The 21,803-nt window shown below is 33.6% G+C and overlaps 1 protein-coding gene across 1 annotated transcript in view; it reads right to left on the bottom strand.

Annotated features, from left to right (window-relative positions):
• ADAMTS6 (ADAM metallopeptidase with thrombospondin type 1 motif 6) overlaps positions 1-21,803 on the bottom strand; it is a 289,952-nt gene that overhangs the window by 154,111 nt on the left and 114,038 nt on the right. Inside the window, exons 9-10 of the mRNA XM_012096844.4 lie at positions 19,308-19,351; positions 15,099-15,204 (exon numbers count right to left, since the gene is read on the bottom strand). Of these exons, the coding sequence (XP_011952234.1) occupies positions 15,099-15,204; positions 19,308-19,351 (150 nt within the window). The remainder of the gene's footprint in view (positions 1-15,098; positions 15,205-19,307; positions 19,352-21,803) is intronic.

The following is a 21,803-nucleotide window of genomic DNA, read 5'->3' as shown; positions in this document are numbered from 1 at the left end:
GAAAACATGAACTGTCAGAGGGAATAAATGGAGGAGGAGGAGGAGAATATAACTATTACAAGAAAAAGGCCACGCTGAGGTAGCAAATAAGAAAAACAGGCAACTGCTAAAAATATTCCTCACAGAAGTATAAAAAAAGCAGAGTTTAAAAGAATCAAAGTAAAAGAATCCAATATATGTATCACTATTATTCCCAAAGAGAAGAATCAAAATAATAAACACTAAGAAAAGTGATTTAAAAGTACAAGAAAACTTTCAAGAAATAAAAATGGCTCAAATCTCATCAAACGTGAATTATTCTACATCCTAGGAAAAACTGACACAGGTGCATCCACATTGGATCACATCCTAGTAAAATTACTGAACATCAAAAACAAAATATATTGGGGGCAACACAAGGCAAAAGAACAAATTACCTGTAATAGTAAGATAATCAGATTAACCTCAGATTTCTCCACGGTGACATTTAACACAAGCGTACAATAGAGCAGTGCCTAGGAAAAGTCTTGCATTCAGCCAAACTGAGTATAAAGCCGTTTTGAATAAGACCGCAAGAAACAGAGGTCTTATGAATCATTCTTATAACAACTACTTCAAGATAAACTTCAGCTTTGTTTAAAAATAATGTTAAGGTGTGATGGTTTATTGACTCTGAGTTTTATAGCAGGCAATATATACAACACATGTAAAATTAGTCACCAGTCAGATTAACTCCTTTATCGTATTTCTTAATCATATTTTCTTGTTTGTTGTTTTATTTTTCTGGGGAGGTTAATCTTATTCTCTTATGCTCATAATATATGACATAAGAGAGAATAAAACATATATTTACATCTTAGAGAAAAACTATAAAGCAAACATCCATCATATCTCCACCAAATTTAAGAAACACACATTTTCAGAATAATAAAGTTCTTGTCTCCTGTACTCACCTTAACAGTTATATCCTTTTTACCCTGAGAGAGAACCACTATCCTGACTTCTTGGGTAATCATTCCCTATGCAACTCTAAACCATATATGTTAACTCTGCCTGGTTTTGAAATCTATACAAGTGGAATCACAGTGTACTTATTCTTTTATAACTTGCTTCTTTTATTCAGCAATCTGTTAGAAAGCATAATCTTTGCTGAGCTGTCTAGCTATACACATCATTCGTTTTCACTGCTATATAGATTTCCAATGTAAATATGCCATTTAATTATCCATTCAATGATGAAGAATTTGCTGTAGTTCCTGATATGGGGCTACTATGGACAATGCTGCTATGAAGTGAAGTGAAGTGAAGTAGCTCAGTTGTGTCTGACTCTTTGTGACCCCAGAGGCTGTAGCCTACCAGGTTCCTCTGTCCATGGGATTTTCCAGGCAAGAGCACTGGAGTGGGTTGCCATTTCCTTCTCCAGAGGATCTTGCCAACCCAGGGACTGAATACTAAGCTCTTTTGTTCATTTTTCAAGTGAATTTCTGCTAACCATCCATAGTTTTTCATTTGTTCTTTTAAATAAAAATTGTGTTCCAGGAAAAAGTAGCTAGTTCATCTCAAACAACTGCACAAGCACTTTTCATTATAATAACCAACAGACTAAGACATGAAGCAAAAGGAGGATTACATACTTCCCATTCTATGAAACAGATGATTTGTTAAAGACATGCACTTTAGGGTCATGATTTAATAAAATTAATAATTCTTCTGCTTCATCAAGGATATTTTTAACTGAAACAGGGGTGATGGTAACAAATACAATGACATTTAGTATGGTTGCCTAGATTCAGGCTAAAGTGCCAGTACATACGCAACACTGTTTTTGTACAATCAGAGGAAACAACAAAAAAAGTCTTAGTATTATTATGAAAGAAAAAAAAGAATACCAAAAAAAGCGTGAGTTAGAAGATGTTCTTGAAATGATCAAGAGCTGGAAAACTGACCAAGGAAAAGAGAAAAAGAGACAGTGATAAAAAGACATATTCCTTCAGAAGAGAAGACTGTTTTCATTATCAATGTATCCATAATATATTATATATTTGGTAAATATAGCAGCTGCTCAGTAAATCTCTGAAATCAAATAAATTGTACACCAGTGAGAGAGTACATACTGATCAACTGTGAACCATAACAGACATAATTTGTGAAGTATCATACATTTATACCTCCCTTGATTTCTTCAAGAAAATTAGAGATACCAAGGAACATTTCGTGCAAAGATGGGCTCAATAAAGGACAGAAATGGTATGGACCTAACAGAAGCAGAAGATATTAAGAAGAGGTGGCAAGAATACACGGAAGAACTGTACAAAAAAGATCTTCACAACCCAGATAATCATGATGATGTGATCACTAATCTAGAGCCAGACACCCTGGAATGTGAAGTCAAGTGGGCCTTAGAAAGCATCACTACGAACAAAGCTAGTGGAGGTGATGGAATTCCAGTTGAGCTATTTCAAATCCTGAAAGATGATGCTGTGAGAGTGCTGCACTCAATATGCCAACAAATTTGGAAAACTCAGCAGTGGCCACAGGACTGGAAAAGGTCAGTTTTCATGCCAATCCCAAAGAAAGGCAACACCAAAGAATGCTCAAACTACCGCACAATTACACTCATCTCACATGCTAGTAAAGTAATGCTCAAAATTCTCCAAGCCAGGCTTAAGCAACACGTGAACCATGAACTTCCTGATGTTCAAGCTGGTTTTAGAAAAGGCAGAAGAATCAGAGATCAAATTGCCAACATCTGCTGGATCATGGAAAAAGCAAGAGAGTTCCAGAAAAACATCTATTTCTGCTTTATTGACTATGCCAAAGCCTTTGACTGTGTGGGTCACAATAAACTGTGGAAAATTCTGAAAGAGATGGGCATACCAGACCACCTGAGCTGCCTCTTGAGAAATCTGTATGCAGGTCAGGAAGCAACAGTTAGAACTGGACATGGAACAACAGACTGGTTCCAAATAGGAAAAGGAGTACGTCAAAGCTGTATATTGTCACCCTGCTTATTTATCTTATATGCAGAGTACATCATGAGAAATGCTGGACTGGAAGAAACACAAGCTGGAATCAAGATTGCAGGGAGAAATATCAATAACCTCAGATATGCAGATGACACCACCCTTATGACAGAAAGTGAAGAGGAGCTAAAAAGCCTCTTGATGAAAGTGAAAGACGAGAGCGAGAAAGTTGGCTTAAAGCTCAACATTCAGAAAACGAAGATCATGGCATCTGGTCCCATCACTTCATGGGAAATAGATGGGGAAACAGTGGAAACAGTGTCAGACTTTATTTTGGGGGGCTCCAATATCACTGCAGATGGTGACTGCAGCCATGAAATTAAAAGACGCTTACTCCTTGGAAGAAAAGTTATGACCAACCTAGATAGCATATTCAAAAGCAGAGACATTACTTTGCCGACTAAGGTCCATCTAGTCAAGGCTATGGTTTTTCCAGTAGTCATGTATGGATGTGAGAGTTGGACTGTGAAGAAGGCTGAGCGCTGAAGAATTGATGCTTTTGAACTGTGGTGTTGGAGAAGACTCTTGAGAGTCCCTTGGACTGCAAGGAGATCCAACCAGTCCATTCTGAAGGAGATCAGACCTGGGATTTCTTTGGAAGGAATGATGCTGAAGCTAAAACTCCAGTACTTTGGCCACCTCATGCGAAGAGTTGACTCATTGGAAATGACTCTGATGCTGGGAGGGATTGGAGGCAGGAAGAGAAGGGGACGACCGAGGATAGGATGGCTGGATGGAATCACGGACTCGATGGACATGAGTCTGAGTGAACTCCGGGAGATGGTGATGGACAGGGTGGCCTGGCGTGCTGCGATTCATGGGGTCGCAAAGAGTCGGACACAACTGAGCGACTGAACGGAACTGAACTGAACTGATGGTGAATAATATACTGAAAGTATGTACTATCATATAAGCAGTAATAAATGGGCTAGAGGGCAGGTTTCAGGTCAAAGTAAATGGCATCATCAGTCAGAAACAAGGTGGTTGCTATATAGAGACCAAGAGATATGTAATAAAGGTTACTCATTAAGTTTCTGTAACTGAGGAGTCTATCATACATATTAATCTATTGTTACACATGCTTTTCTCAAATGTAAGTACATAGTTTTCTATGCAAATGATATTTTTTCATTTGAAACTATATTTAAACTTCCCCTTTCTATGACAGACAGATACAAATAGATATATCTTAGGAAAGAAAGTCTTATGTTTTAAGATATATACGAGGCAGCTCATTTGTGATTACATTTTATGTCATTTCACCATATATGACCATTTAACATTGCAAAAGTAATACAACGTGTGTGTGTGTGTGTGTGTGTGCGTGCACTCAGTCCTGTCTGACTTTTTGTGACCCTACAGACTCTAGCTCGCCAGACTCCTCTGTCCATGGAATTTTCTAGGCAAGAATACTGGAGGCTGCCATTCCTACTGGCAGGCTGCCATTACCTACTCCAGGGCATCTTCTCAACCCAGGGATCGAACATGCATCTCTTGTAACACAAAATAACAATTTACTTTTGATTCTGGTATATAATTAATACTGGTTCTTTTGGAAGATTTGTAAAAATGAAAAAGCATAAATATAGACTGCTGAGTAAAAATTTAATACACATTGTCAGGACTTCTTCTAAAAATCAAAACAGATGTTTTCAAACCTAACAGAAAATCTATATAGCTAAGGAAAATCTTAAAATGCTTAATTCAGTTTTTTGTCTAATCAGTTAATTTTGCCATGTTGCTAATATATTAACATCATTGTTCTTTTTAGAAAACCATGGTACTTTAAACTCTGCCTTTCATTTTATTAAATATAAATTCTTCACTAAAATAAGTTGATGACTATTCAGTTCTTCAAAAATATAACACATTTACAACTACAAAAAGAATAGTTTCCTAACATTTTCAATATGGTTAAATTTCTCTTCAGAAAGTGATGAAATAATTATAGTCTAAATTGTGACAATTATAAAATCTCAAAACTACGTCTTCTCATTGTAGCAGAAAAATACAAAGGAACAAAGGGACATCTTTCCTTACAATTATTTTCCATTTATTCTCTTTGATCTGTTCTTAGTCATAACTGATCTTGGCTATGAATCACTTGTTATAAAAAAGCAAAGATGAAATTTAAGGGATGTATTCAGAAACTTCTCTACCCACATCTGGCAAACATTTTTAGATTTAACAGTTACCCACTAGGATAGCTATTACCATTTGTTCATGTGTTTTCTAAAACAGAGTTTGGAATTCACTTCTACTTTTGGGCTTTATATACAATTTACTAAACTAAGTGAACTCAAGATTCTGAACTTATTTAGGAAGATATTTAACAAGCGAGGTGCCTAAAAGAATCTAGGACCTAGACTCTTTCCACATGTGTAGAAAGCAATGTTCACATTTAGTATAAACATTTCTGAGTTGAAAGTTAGGTTTCTAAAGCCAATGATATCACTATAATGCATTTACATCTTTTCTACTTCTACTTCACACTTTTTTCCTTTCATCTAACTGTAAAGATGCTAGGGGTCAGAGGAAACAAGCTATTTGAGACATACTAAGATTTTGGGCAGGGTATGTACATGTATGTGCATTTATTTGTGTGCATGTGCAGTGAAAGGTAGGGAAGACAGAAAATTATGGCAAAGATAGGGAAGGCAGCTGAAACAAGGAAACCTTTGTTGTTATAATCTTCCATGTACTATGAGCAAAATGTAACTGAATTCGTTTATGGCAGCTGAAATTCATGTCGACCAATTAGTACAATCGTGTCTGCCTACAAATTCATTCTTTGCTTTTCTGCATGAAGAGAGTGCCTTATCAAAGTTCTTAAAGTTGACAGTAACTGAATTCTACTTCAGTAGGTTTAATATTTATATAACACACACATACATACACCTATTCTGTCCTGTAATTCTAGACATTTACTTCAGTAATTACCTGATTGGTTTTACCTACATTTTGTATTACTGCATGTCATAGCAAAGACTTAGTGAAGTAATTCAATTTGTTAGAATTTCTTATAAAAACTTTTCTTAAAAAATCTTAATGTTACTATCATTGTTTTAGCTATTATTGGGAGTATGTCTGCATGTGTGACAGCCTATATATTAAAATGCATATTGTATTAATATATATAACATATATATATGTGTATGTGTTATGTATACAGGCAGGTAACATAATTTTGGCTTCTTCCTAGCCCTGACAGTTATGGAGTAGTATTTTAATAATAATAGCAATATGAAATATATAAAAATTTTATAGTAGATTCATAAAATCTAATACAAATAGGAAGAAACAGGCATATTATATCATACATGGTATTACTAGCTTAGGTAAATAACAATGGCACCATACAGCTCTAAAGCTTAATCAACTGACAGAGTAAAATGTTTGTCATCTTCCATTGAAAAAAAAATTTCCATATTAGAAAAAAAGTAAGTTCATTGCTTTTCCCAAAGGGTGTAAAACCTTAAAGGAACCACAACATTCATTTTAGAGTTAGACCTTGTAATATGAACATTTATCATTCAATCATTCATTCAATCATTAACAATTATTGACAGAATGCTTATTACCTCACATTAAGGTACAATTTATCTCAGTCCCTATTATCCAATAGATCATGCCTGGCTTTAAATAAACAATGGCAAGACACGCTGAAACACATTCAAAATGGAAAAAAGAAACATCAAAACTAGACTCAGATATTATACAAATTTTGGAACTAACAGAATGGGAATTAAAGATAATTATAATTAATATTTAAGGGCTCTAATGAAAAAAGTAGCCAATATAGAAGAAAAGGTAGGTAACAGGCAGAAAGATGAAAACTCTAAAAAAAAAAAAATCAAAAGAAAATCTAGAAACCAAAACCAGTGTAATAGAAATGTAGAATTCCTTTGATGATCTCATAAGTATACTAGGCTAACTGAGGAAATAATTAGTGAGCCTGATGACAGCTCAACAGAACCTGCCAAAATTGAAATGCAGAGAAAAAGAATGAAAAAGAGCCCCCCCCCCAAAACAGAGTAAAACATCCATGAACTCTGGAACAATATCTGAAGGTATTACATGTATGTAATGTAAATACCAGAAACAGAATAAAGAAAGACTACAGTCGAATGAATGTTTGAAGTAATGACCAAGCATTTTCCAAAATGAACAGATACCAACAACACACTCAGGAAGTCCAGAGAATATCAAACAGGATAAATATTTTTAAAAAAATATCTACTTATATTGACTCAAACTGAAGAAGACACAAAATCTTAAAAGAAATATCTTCTAGAGTACAAGGATAGGAATACCAGCAATTTTTCATCAGACATCATGCAAATTCTATATCTAGTAAAATTATTCTTCAAAAGCTCTGAAGGATAACTACTTTCACAAACAAAAACTGAGAGAAGCTATTATCAGTAGACCTGTACTGAAAGAAATGTTAAAAGAAGTGCTTCAGGGAAAAGGAAAATTAAATAAATTAACTAATTAAAAATAAATAAATAAATATATAAATTTATTTAAAATTTTTATGCTAAAACTCAAGAGAAACCATTAAAATTTTAAAGGAAGCATAATTGATAAGCTATGAGAAGAGATAAAACCATGTAAAATGCTCAATTAAAACCAGAGAAAGGAGAAAAAGAGAAAGAAAAGAAACAAACTGTAACAAAGAGAAAAGTTACAAAAATAGTAGATATTAATTCAACTATATTAATAATCACTTTAAATATAAATGGTTTAAATACATCAATTAAAAGCGAGAAACTATCAAGAGTGAATAAAGATATAAGAACTAATTATATACCGAATTTAAGAAATCCACTATAAATATAAAGACTCAGTGAAGCTAAAGGGATGTACATACACAGATAAACCTTGCTCATATGAATCAAGAGAAAACTGGGGCAGCTATATTAATTTTAGACAAAGAATACTTCAGAAAGGAGAAATTCTCAGGATAAAAATATTAAACAATAACTTAGAGGTCATTTCTCCAAGGAGACAAAAAACTTAACAAGAATGTATGCATTTAACAATAGTGTCAAACATTTGAGTCAAAACTGATACAAAAGTATAGGGAAATACACAAATCCATTACTATAATTGGAGATTTAAACATCCCTTTCCCAATAACTGATCGATCAAACAGGAATAAAAAATCAGTAAGGATACAGTTGACCTGAACAGCACTATCAACTGGATCCAAAGAAGACATACAGAGGGCCAATAAGTACTTGAAAAGATGCTCACATCACTAATCACCTGGGAAAATCAAAACCACAATGAGATATAATTTTATATCTGTTAGAATGGCTAACAAGAGATTACAAGTGCTGGCAAGGATGTGGAGGAAAGGGAACTACTTTGCACTGTTGGTGAGAATGTAAATTGGTATAGCCACTATGGAAAATAGTATTAAGTTTTCTCAAAAAAATTGAAAATAGGACTATGATATTTTCCATATGATATGGATCATATGATCCAGCCATCCCACTTTTGGATATGTAGTCAGAGGAAATAAAATCTCTATTGCAAATAGATACCTAAACTCTCATCTTCATTGCAGTATTGCTCACAACAGCCAAAATATGAAAGCATACCAAGTATTCACCAATGAATGAATGGATAAAGGAAATGTGATACACATCCCCGCTCACACAGTGGAATATTATTCAGTCATAAAAAAGGAAATTCTGCCATTCCCTTCTGTATAGCAAAATCAACAATCAACAAAATAAAAGGGACTCTATGAAAGGAAGAAAATATTTGCAACATGGATGAAACTTGGGGCATTAAGATAAGTGAAATAAGTCGGATAAAGACAAATACTGTTTGATCTCACGATATATGTGGAATCTAAAAAAGCTGAACTCATACAGAGTAGACTGGTGATTGTCAGGGGATTGGGGTCTGGGAGAAATGGGAAGATGTTGTTCAAAGTGTACAAACTTCCAGTTATGAGATGAATAAGTTCTGGGGGTCTCAGGAAAGCATGGCTGACTATAGTTAATAATACTGTATTGTATGGGCTTCCCTTGTGGCTCAGCAGTAAAGAATCTGCCTGCAATGCAGGAGATGCAGGAGACACAGGTTTGATCTTTGTGTTGGGAAGATCTGGAGGAGGCATGGCAACCCACTCCAGTATTCTTGCCTGGAGAATCCCATGGACAGAGGAGCCTGATGGGCTACAGTCCATAGATAGGATCGCACAGAGTTGGACATGACTGAAGCAACTTAGCACGCATGCAAGCACTGTATTGTATACTTGAAACTTGCTAACAGAATCAATCTTAAATATTCTCACCATACCCACACAAAGAAGCAATTATATGATGTGCTGGATCTGTTAACTAACCTTATCATGGTAATCATTTCGTAATATATACGTGTATCAAATCATCACGCTGTACACCTTAAACTTATACAATGTTATATGTCAATTATATCTCAATAAAGCTGGAAAAAAAGGAGAAAACACAAATTACAAATATCAAGAGTAAATGATGAAATGTCATTATTTATATTATAGACATTAAAAGAGACAATGATAAGAATAACTGTAAAACAAAATTGGTAATTTTGCTGAAATAGTCAAATATGTCGAAATACAAAGTTAACCCCCCCCAAAGAAAGACTCAAAGATTTTAAATGTTATCTCACATCTAATTGAAAAATTAAATTATTAATAATAGTCCTACAAATGAAATTCCAGGCTCAGATGGCTTCACTGGTAAAGTCTATTAAACATTAAAAATGAAATAATATCAAACTTATGTATACAAACTCTTCTAGAAAACAGAACACTTCTTAATTCAATTTATAAGACTAACTTTATTCTGATACCAAAACTAGTCAAAGAAATGAAAAGAAAGCTATAAACCAACAATTTTTTGACAAATTGGACTGAAATAACTGGATCTTCATATGAGGAAGAAGAGGAATTTCAACCCTTACTTCACATCATACAAAAGAAGTTAACTCAAAGTGCATTACAGATCTTAATATAAAAGCTAAAAGTATAAAACTGAGACAAAAATATTGAAGAAAATCTTCACAATCTTGAAGCAGACAAAGATTTCTTAGGACACAAAAACACAAACCATACAAAAAATATAAATAAGATTTCATCAAAATTTAATTCTACTTTTCACAAGACATCATTAAAAAATGAATGACAAGCAAAAGACCTGGAAAAAATATTCACATTGCATATATATGATAAAGACTTTTATCCAGAATATATTCAGAATTCTTGCAGTTCAATAAGAAACACCTCAGTTTTTTTTTCCAAATGGGAAAAGAATTTGAGTAGACATTTCAGAAGATAATAAATAACAAATATGCACATGAAAAGATGTTTATCATCCCTATTTATCAGAAAATAGATAATTAATTAAAGCCACAATGAGATACCACTAAAATGTATAATGAGTAAATCAAAAAGACATAATAATAAATGTTAGCAAGGATCTGAAGTAACTAGAACTCCCATAGACTGCTAGTGGGAATGCAAAATGGTATACAGCCATTGTGAATTAGAGTTTGTTTATTATAAAGTGAAACTAACATATACCATTCTACCAGCAGGACTACCCAAGAGAAATGAAACCGTATGTCCATACAAATTCTTATACACCAAATCTATTTAAAATAGCTCCAGACAAGAAGTAGCCTAAAATGTGATGTATGCTATTATGATATGGAATATTCCTCACAAAAAAAAGAACTATCGATATACATAACAACATGAAATGAATCTCAAAACCTGTGCTGAGGGAAGAAAGCTAGTCACAAACGGGTACCCACTAAATGAGTCTACTTAAAACTACAGGAAACTATAGGAAAGACAAGTTTAATCTATAAAGATAGAAACTAGATCTGTGGTTGTCTATAAAAGGGAGCAGAGGGACTTTTCTCAGGTAATATTCGTGTTGATATCGTGATTGCGGTGATGGGTACATAGTTATATATATTTGTCAAAATTCATCAAACTGTACACAAAATGGATGCATATTTATTGTATACAAATTATACCTAACCATTTAAAAACTTACTCATGGGAAAGCAAACACTTTGAAAAAACAGAATACTTAACTCATTTTTATAAGACTAACACTATTTTGATACCAAAATTAGACAAAGGCATTCAAGTATCAACTACCTTAGTGTATGTTTATTATTAGCCTTCTATCAAGAAAACACAACACTTGTACACATTGCTACATTTAAAACGGATAACCAACAAAGGCCTACTGTGTAGCACAGGGAATTGTGCTCATTATGTAACAACCTAAACTGGAAAAGAATTTGAAAAAGAATAGTCATATGTATATGTATAACTCAATCACTTTGCTGTACACCTGAAACTACCATAACATTGTTAATCAACTATACTCCCAATATGAAACAAAAAGTAAAAATATATATAAAGAAAAAATAAAGTCTCCATATATTATATATCCACCAAAAAAAGAAAAAAAAAAAAAACAGCACCGATCAAACATTTAAAGATATTTAGGGGGTTTCCATGGTGGCTCACTGGTAAAGAATCCGCCTGGCAAGGCAGGAGGCACAGGTTCAATCCCTGGTCAGGAAGATCTCACATGCCACATAGCAATTAAGCCCATGCACCACAACTATTGAGCCTGTGCTCTAGAGTCCAGGAGCTGCAACTACTGAGCCTGCATGCCACAATTACTGAAGCCCGTGAGCCCTAGAACTTAAGATCTGGAACAAGAGAAGCCACTGCGATGCGAGGCCCAAGCACAAGTAGAGTAGCCCTTACTCACCACATCTAGAGAAAAAGCCCACCTGCAGCAACGAAGACCCAGCATAGTCAAAAATAAATACATAAAATTATTTAAAAAATAAAATTAAAGATACGTAGGTATTTGCAGCAGGAGAGGGGAAGTTTGGATAAAGAGAACAATAATAATAGCTTCATAACAAAAGTAATCTAATTTACAGTTTTGTCCTGAAGTCTTGCTACATTTTTCCTTATTCAAAAAATTTCATCTCCTAACCAATCTTCTTTAAAAAGTATATCTCTACTGGAGACCAAATATTGATACTGATTTCCAAAAGCAAGACTTATATATCCTTGCAGCTTTTAATACAACTTTCAACAATTCTTCCAAAATTAGAATTATAGTTCACTCAAATGCTATTAATTGATATATGAGTTAAGTCAAATCTAAAAGTTTTATGATTGCAAAACCTGTTCATCTTTTATGAAAAATCAGACATATATAATAGTAGAGTAGCATAATGGACTGTCATCCCAGCCACATATCATTAAGATTACAAAATTCAAAATGTTATTATTTTTGCTTTATCTTTCTCTTTTCTTCTTCTTTCTTTAACAAGCAAATCTCAGATGTCCTGCTACTTGAATCACATATACTTCAACATATATCTCTAAAATATATTGATTTCTTAAAAGATTTCTATTTAAGATTATCTGCTTTTATACAGTATAAATATATAGCTTTCTTAATATATACATGCCTGGTTGAATTCTTGTGAATTCTCTTCAACATAATTTTTTTCAATTTCTAAAGCCTATGGCAGCTACATAATTAATAAAAAAAATCAAAGAAGACTCTTTTCTCTAAGGTTTCATTAAGTGTTGATAGCTTATGGCCTGCATTAAAGCCAGATATATTTAAATAAAGCATATAGATCAGTTTTTCATTTGACAAGGAAGCTGATTTTTTGCTTGCATAAGGGAATGAACATGGTCTAGTCTTAGCTATCCACTGCTGTTTAAAATATACCATTCCCACATAAGTATGTGTGTGTGCTCAGTCATGTCCGATTCTTTGTGACCCCATGGACTGTAGTGTCAACAGGCTCCTCTGTCCATGGGATTTTCAGGCAAGAATATTGGAGTGGGTTGCCATTTCCTTCTCCAGTACATAAGTATACCCCAGGTGCAAAACCATATTCTATTAATATACAACCTAAAAATTAGTACAAAATATTCACAGTCTAGTAATACAGTAGAGGTACTTCTCACTAATTCATGGTCAAAGATTTTTCATAATCACTTAACATTTACCTTACTAAATGATAAAAATGATAAAAACTTTTGTCTTATACTCTATATAGAGCACATTATACTCTGAAAAGTACCTGATATATTTACCATATTATTTTGTTTCAGCACTTTATTTTAATAATGACATGAGTTGTACCACAGTTGACTTGCTAAATTCCTTAAAGTTCAACCCTACGATCTTAGAAGCAAGTAAAAGAATTTTCATCCATGAATAGGGGGTATGTTTAGTAAACCCTACTTAGTTGTCTGAAGATAAAGGGATAAGGGGATAGTGATATAGGAATCAACATGGAAAGAAAGCTAATTTCTAGTGTTTCAAATAACATTTTTGAATTGAAGCATTCTGGCTTTCAATAGAAAGCATTTTGTGGATTCCCCCCAATTTTCCCTCATGTTATCAAACAAGAATTAGCTGTGAAATAGTTACTCCGAGGCACATATATCTTAAGAGGTATATTCTACTTCTCTTTTACATTTCTTAAACATAAGGTACAAACCATTCATCTTAGGAAGAATTACAAGGAATTATCCATAAGGTCAACAAAACAATCTAATAAGCTTAGAGTAGCTCAGTTAGAATCTAATAAAAAATACAAAAGAGATGAACCCTCACCTTGCCTATTTAAGTGCGTATAAGAACGGGGCTTGTAACGCATATGTTGACATTGACTAACTTGTGGTTGCATGAGGTAATAGTGCCCTCATTGACACATTATTCATCTGCTGCATGTTACTTGTCCTAACCTTTCAATTTAATTGAACCTAAAAGACCCTATTAAATTCAGTCTGGTTGTATAAGATTATGACAGTCATTAATTAGTCAGATTTTTAAGTGAGTTCAAGATAAACTACCTGGTTAAGAGGGCTTTTCCCTTTTGTTTCCCTGCTGTTTATTGCAATGGAAACTAGAATACCAATATTTTTAGGACTTCATTAAAAGTGTAATACTGACTTTCCTTGTGTCTGAATTAAGTCAGGTTTGAAACTTGTTGGTTACTTGAATTCACACATAAATCAATACCAATGTGGTAAACTTTAAATTGAAACTTTCAAAGTAACGCAAGAGACTGACCCAATTTTACTCTTCACTTAGGGAGAAAAAAATGAATTACAGATTCATCTCAGGAATGACCTCTGAGGCAAGTATACAACATTCATTTTGTGTGTTCTTTTCCCCCATCCATTTTTCTACCAAAAAGGCAGACTGTAAAAACTTAAGGCATACCAATCAGCATCAGAAGTTCTTGCAAACAGCCTGCTTCCTTTAGTTTAAAATGTTTGACTATCCTTTTAAAGCATTCAAACTTCTCTCCCTCCACACCAGCAAGCTTTTACATTTACTGTTGCCTGTTGCTTGAAATAAAGTAAGGGTTTTATTGTGACTGGGTGGTGGGTTGGGGGAGGGGAAAGTCATAGGATAGTTTTTGGCACAGATTTATTGAAAACAAATATTGAAAACTCCAGATCCTCCTAAAAAGTAGTGAGAATAATATCTCACTACTCCTGTAATATCAGGATTTTGTTTTTTACTGACACACAAGTACACCTGAAAATGCAAACTGCACAGCAGTAATTACACAAACCTAGAAAAGGCCATGCTCATAGATGTATGAACAGTGAAAAATCAAAGTTTACTTTATGGTAATGATGTCAATAATGATTTTTAAATATATATGTATTGTCACTTAAGGAAATGAAAGATCATTTAAACAATTTGACTGTGAGAAATTGGGTGTTGAGTGGATCATGCTAAAGCTAAACTGTTTCAAATGTATATAAAAAAAACTTGAGTGTAGTGCATTCACTACTCTGAGGACACTAATCACTGAATCAGAGAGACTATTTAACAAGTCTCCAATTCTTAAGATGATTTATCCCAACACCTTAAATGATAACACTCTCTATTGAAATCAGACAAAAAGGTATAAAATATGGTTGAGTACGGGCATTTCACACAGTAGTTATTTATGAATTGCTCAAAAACGTGGAGCTCTAAAATTTATTTTGATTTTCTTAAACTCACTCACTTGTGACCAATCTCATGTGCAATGGTAAAAGCTGAACCCAGGCCAATGTCTTCATTAATGCTGCAGCTCCTTTCAGGCTCACACATTCCAGCCACAGAGGCCAAGCCTGAATAAACAGAAGGAGACACAAAGGGTCAAGCCAAGGTGTTTCAGTCTTAAAAAGCCCATACTTATAAATGCCTGGATTCTTTTTAATAACCTCCATGCACAGAAGGAGCAGTTGGCAAAAGGTTAACTTTCTAGTCATTTGCAAAATCACTGGGGGGAGTTTCACTTTGCCGGCTAGACATTAATATTTTTTGAACTGCAGTCAGTGCTGGAAAATGTCTAGACTAGGGGTTAGATTTATAAATTTTACTTCTGGTAACTTGGGACCACCTAGTAACTTGAGCCAGAAGAGGGAATTCAAGAAAGCATTTCTATTTTAACATTCTTCAGGCTGTAGAAAGCAAAATATATCCACATTATTTTTCTAAAGAGATCTGTTTAAGTTTAGTGGGTTCATAAAAATATACAAGCAACTTTTTAGTTACCAAAAAAAGGGAATCCCAAATGGTTTTTTAAAATGACATTTTCATAAAAACATAAATGAATGATTCAAAACAGAAAAAAGAACTATTAAAGATGTGAGGTTTTTGCATTTTTAAAAAAAAAATTTTCTGAAATTAGTCCTGCAAGTGATGCAACAATTTCTTTAAGTATTTTAATGGACAGAAAGTCATTCACACATTCAGTGTGCTTGTCTCCTCTCTCATTCCCCTAAATGAAGTAGAGTTTTAGTAATAAAGCAAAAACTATGGTGTTAATTCACTGATTCTGGTGAAATGTTATGTTACTGAAGGCATTTTTCTCTTGGGAATTTTACCATGTAAAAATTTTAATATTTATTTTCAAATGAATACCATGCTTTGTGATTAGCCCATAATTTTAAGACAGTGCTGAGAAAGAAAAAAAAATTGTGTGAAAGATAAAATTTCATGTATTATAAGGAAATAGATGCCAAGTTATACTTAACACACATATGTACTTAAGTTATTTAGAATAAAGTGAAGAAAGAGTAAAAAAATATATTTCATATATTAGGAGTCTACTATCATCACCCAGGTATTAATAATTATCTTCCCATGAAAAGTGATTTCAATCTAATTCAATTAATATTTACTGAATGCAATAAACAATGTTCTGTGTTAGGAACAATATCCCAGTTGCACTAATTTGGAACAGTAAAAGCTATCCAATTCATATTCTTACTGACCAGAAAACTCTAAAATTGCATTTCTATTGTATCAATTAATATGAAATATCAACACTTACTACCATATTGGAACAAAGTTGAGGTTAGTATTGGATTTGCTAATAGACCGTTTGCTTTTCTTACTGTTTTATGTTGAGGGGTAGGCAGGAATTGGGGAAGGAAGTAATTTCTGTCTCACAGAGTTAATAGTGATACCTTTGTCCTGCTCTTCCATTCAACTAGAAGTCTTGGGACTTGAAGAAGAGGAAGTAAAAAGAGAGATTAGTTGGGCAAGATGACTTAATTGTTTTCTTTTGGTTAATCAAAAAAAAATTTAATGACTATTACTACTAAACTCCACAGAGAAAAAGAGAGGGAGGGAAAATACAAAAAACTTTGCAGTCCATTATCTTTTTTAAGCTATTGGGTTCAATACGATCCATAATATGGAAGAAATAAAGCCACTCTATTTGAATATTGTTTCTCTTTTGAGCTTTACGAAATCTGGTTTAAAAAATTGCCAATATTTATTGCTAAATTAACAGCATTTATATTCCCCAAATATATTATTCAACAGGTTATCTTTTTGTTGTTATTGTTGTTCTTGTTTGGTATGTGCCATATAGCCCTATTTTTAATTGAGAATTCTAAATGACTCCCCAGGGTGTATTTGCAAGCACAGATTTACTTCTGCATCTGCTATAAAATTGTTAGCTCTACTAAAAGAACAATTTAAGAAAGAACAGTTCTGGGAAATAACTACGATTTATTGAAAATACAAGGTATATCTTAACTAAAATAAAGAATTTAGATGCTAATATATTTTTTACAACTCCTCACCATTTTTTCTTTTCTTGTAAAATTAAAGCTGTCAGTTTTTATGTGCGATTGTTTTAATAAGGGTTTGATTACCATCAGGTCATTTAGATTTCCTCAGTCTGATGGCCAGTTTGCATGCTTAAATCTACTTAGCCATGTCACAATTAGTCACCAGCAGTACTAAGCAAGACAATATCCAAGAATTGGGATAAAATCAATATGAAAGTTAAAAAGACCACTCAAAAAGAAAAAAAACTGATCAACTGTGCTGATAACATATTTGCCACATATTAAATTCAACACATGTATATATAATGCAGTTCATTCAGTTTTCAGCATAAGAGATAGTATAAGAATAATTTATAATAGTTTATAATTTGACAAATATAATTTATATTATGATTGAAAATACATTGACATGTACCCAAGTATTAATATATTGATTCTGGACATTAAAATATACTAAAGCATTAGGCAGTGTTATTTATGTCCCAATGAAGAATGTATCTCAAGTATAAATAAACTGTTTTTAAAAAGCAAAATAGACTATGTACAGATCCTACATATGAATATAGCTATACATATTTATTTCCTCAAAATATATACACTAGAGAATACAAGCTGTAGCTGGTATCCTCTTTGGGACTTAGTGGATACTGTACCTAAAACTGATTAAGTACTTAATAAAGGCTTATAGAATCTACACAATAATGGAGGGAATAAGTTAAACTGTATAGATAATTTCTACATCAAATAATACCAGTTCATTTCTATAGTAAACACCCTTATATTTCCTTAAGTGACTTTAACAATATCCTTGCAGCATAAGGGCAGATATTACTATTAACTTCATAGATAAGGAAACTGAAGAACAAAGAGCTAAATAAACTGTAAAAGGTAATGCACTAAAACTGTCAAAGCCAGTGGTTGGTTTTTAGCTCAGGTTCCCTTCCTTTGGATTATTGTTGGTCTTGTTAACATAATACACTATGAAGAAAACCTTTCTGATGTGAGCTTTCTCAGAAAAAAGAGCTCTTTCTCTGTTATGATTTTAACTAGCAAACTTCTCCACCATAATACTTGTCATTGGCAAACTGGGATTTCTTCTTTCACCATAAATCCTGAGGGAAATGGCCTGAGGGAAATGGTGAAAGAGAAGCCTGGGAAGGCAGGTAAAATCATCAAGAGAAATTTTAATTTCTAAAGGGGTATTTAACTGACCTCCTCAGGAAGTGAGGTTAATACCTTTTCTCCCACCTCTACTTTAAATTTGATCTCAAAATTCTCATGAAGTGCATAGGAACAGATTTATAACTATTTCTTTACAGATAAGAAAAGTGAGACTTGTCAGAGAATCTAGAGAATTCACCTTCAGTTGCTTAACCTGTAGGTCTGTAAAAAGTCACTATGACACTGAAAAAAGAGAAAACATAGAAAAGGCTCCTTTTTTACTTAAAATAATTCTAGTTGCTTAACAATTTAGTTGACTTGAAAGCTACCATTTTCCCTCCTTTGTATTTGCAGTTAACATTTAACCACTATGAAGTTATGCTCCGCAACAATGCATAATTTTTTAAATTGTAGACTAGTATAGAACTGCCTTAAAAATGTGATATTTAGGAAGAACAAGGAAGATAATTCTGCTCTCTCTCTAAGTCTGGCTATAATATTTTACAAAATTGGATTTTTTTTCTGTACAGGTAATAAAATTTTCCAATAATATATTAATTTATGAGGACATAATCTTTCCACAAATTGGGACCAAAAGAAGTACTGTTCTTAATGTCTCTGCATGAAGTATCTCCCAAGTTTCTTTTTCCTTTCCTTTCCTGAGATTTGAAGGTGCTTTAATTTGCCCTCAAACTCTCAATATTTTTGGAAAATACATTACAGAGATGGATTATATGAAAATGAGTGGTAACTTTTGATTTAGTATTACTGTGTGATGATTTTGAAACACCTTCTAATTTGTTTTTAATCATCATTCTACTTGTTTCCTAATCAGTGACATATCCACAAAGGTCTGGTTTAATACTTTATAGGAATAATTTCAGATGTGCCAGAAATGAAAATCACCAAATTAATAAGGATTAAAAACTAAAACTATTGGACCAAAAAGACAATCTGAACTATCCTCCCTTTATAAAAAAACTTACCCAGTGTTCCACAGGGCTTATTTTTATAAGTGCAGATATCATATCTATAGAGGAGAAAAAAGAGAAATGAAATTTGTAATCTGATCAAATTTTTTAAATGTTTTGTATATTCATCACATTTCTTTCATGGAGCTTTGGTTGTCAGACCACAATCAGTGCAATTATAAGCAGCCAGCTGGAGTGTCGGCATTTTCAGCACTCTGGGGGACACGCCGGCTGTACTACACTCACAGCCTCTGGCTGCAAGCCAATGGGACACCTGCCAGTAAGAAAGAAAGGTTAAAGTGGATTTCTGTAATTGCAAGTTCCATAAAACCATCTACCATACTGTTTTGAAGCTAGAATAGCTTGTCTGCAGAATGCTACTGCTTCTACAAAAAGCAAACGGGTGGCTTTTTATTCCCAATATCTTTTGGACCTGCTGGAACATTTTTTTTATTATAGCCACAGACGGTATTTTATACTTCTGAGCTATAAGCAATATTTGGAATTCCTTCAACTCTAACACAGGTTCTTGTTTTTTTTTTTAAAAAAAAAAAATAGGGCTAAACAACAATGGGAATAAAATTGATATCACCTGGCTTTCCTAGTTGTATATAAATAATTCAGTGTGGTTAAAATATAAACATTTTACAAAGAACTAAAAAAATAGCTCAATAGAAACCTTTCCTAATGTTGGTCAGATACTTATTCCAATGTTGTACTACATTAAAACTCAACATAAAAAATAGAATCTATAATACTCCATATTTTAATGTATATTACATTTAGAATGCTAAATCAATATTGATGCAGACATTTAAGTACTTTTATATATCTTTTTAATTGAATCTCTAAAATCAAAAGTATTCAAACTACTAAAATGAAAATAAAAAATAAAGTTAAAAAGACTGAACATTTTTGTTTGCCTACAATTTATGCTAGAAAGGAAAAGCTTTTTTGGAAAAAAGAATAAACTTTCACCAACTACAGGAAAATCTAAGTTGGAAAAGTTTTTTTTTTTTAATTGTCTATAAATGGTTAGTCCATATCACTTGAAGAAGGGGTTAATAATCAATCTCATTCTTGTTCATTATATCAAAATGTGTTTTCAAGAAACAAATATTATACCACTGGTTATTTCCTTAAAATCCCTAAAGATTCCTTTGCCTACTTTTGAATTTCAAAATCTTGATCTTGATGACTTTATATTTGAGAAAAGGGATTTCTTCTCTTCTTGCGTAACTTTATCTTCTGACCATTCACACATTCATGCCCTCTCTTTTCCTGTAATAAGTAAACCACAGGATTGCAGTACCTGGTACACTCCTAAATATAAGATAGATATCAGTATCTAGTACACACTTGAACATAAGAGAGAGGGTACTTGGTGTACTTATCAAAGCACCAGAAAATATATTCTGGGTGTCACAATCAATTTATCTTGTGATTATATGTGTAATGCCTATGACATTACATAGACACCACCCAAACCAGCAGTCTTCAACACAATGTAAACACACCTCTCATTGGTAACGCAGATACAAATGCATTACCTATTAAACGGAGCCTATTTCCAAATCATTAATTTCCATTTGTCAGTTCAGTTCAGTCGCTCAGTCGTGTCCGACTCTTTGCAACCCCATGAATCGCAGCACGCCAGGCCTCCCTGTCCATCACCAAATCCCGGAGTTCACTCAGACTCACGTCCATCGAGTCAGTGATGCCATCCAGCCATCTCATCCTCGGTCGGCCCCTTCTCCTCCTGACCCCAATCCCTCCCAGAATCAGAGTCTTTTCCAATGAGTCAACTCTTCCCATGAGGTGGCCAAAGTATTGGAGTTTCAGCTTTAGCATCATTCCTTCCAAAGAAATCCCAGGGTTGATCTCCTTGCAGTCCAAGGGACTCTCAAGAGTCTTCTTCAACACCACAGTTCAAAAGCATCAATTCTTTGGCGTTCAGCCTTCTTCACAGTCCAACTCTCACATCCATACATGACTACTGGAAAAACCATAGCCTTGACTAGACAGACCTTACTCGGCAAAGAAACGTCTCTGCTTTTGAATATACTATCTAGGTTGGTCATAACTTTTCTTCCAAGGAGTAAGCGTCTTTTAATTTCATGGCTGCAGTCACCATCTGCAGTGATTTTGGAGCCCCCCAAAATAAAGTCTGACACTGTTTCCACTGTTTCCCCATCTGTTTCCCATGGAGTGATAGGACCAGATGCCATGATCTTCGTTTTCTGAATGTTGAGCTTTCAGCCAACTTTTTCACTCTCCTCTTTTACTTTCATCAAGAGGCTTTTTAGTTCCTCTTCACTTTCTGTCATAAGGGTGGTGTCATCTGCATATCCGAGGTTATTGCAATTTCCATTTGTACCCCTACCTAAAGTTGGTTTGCTGATAATGCATCTGCAAGTCACCAATATTCTGTCCCCTCTTTCACTTTTCATAATTGGCCTGTTTCTACTTTACAAAAAAAAGAAAGCATACTTCTCACCCGTCCCAAACCTT

The sequence above is a fragment of the Ovis aries genome, chromosome 16 (assembly GCF_016772045.2).
Source record: "Ovis aries strain OAR_USU_Benz2616 breed Rambouillet chromosome 16, ARS-UI_Ramb_v3.0, whole genome shotgun sequence".
NCBI lineage: Eukaryota > Metazoa > Chordata > Mammalia > Artiodactyla > Bovidae > Ovis > Ovis aries.
The sequence above is the reverse complement of the archived record's forward strand: the minus strand, read 5'-3'. Positions and strand labels throughout refer to the sequence as shown.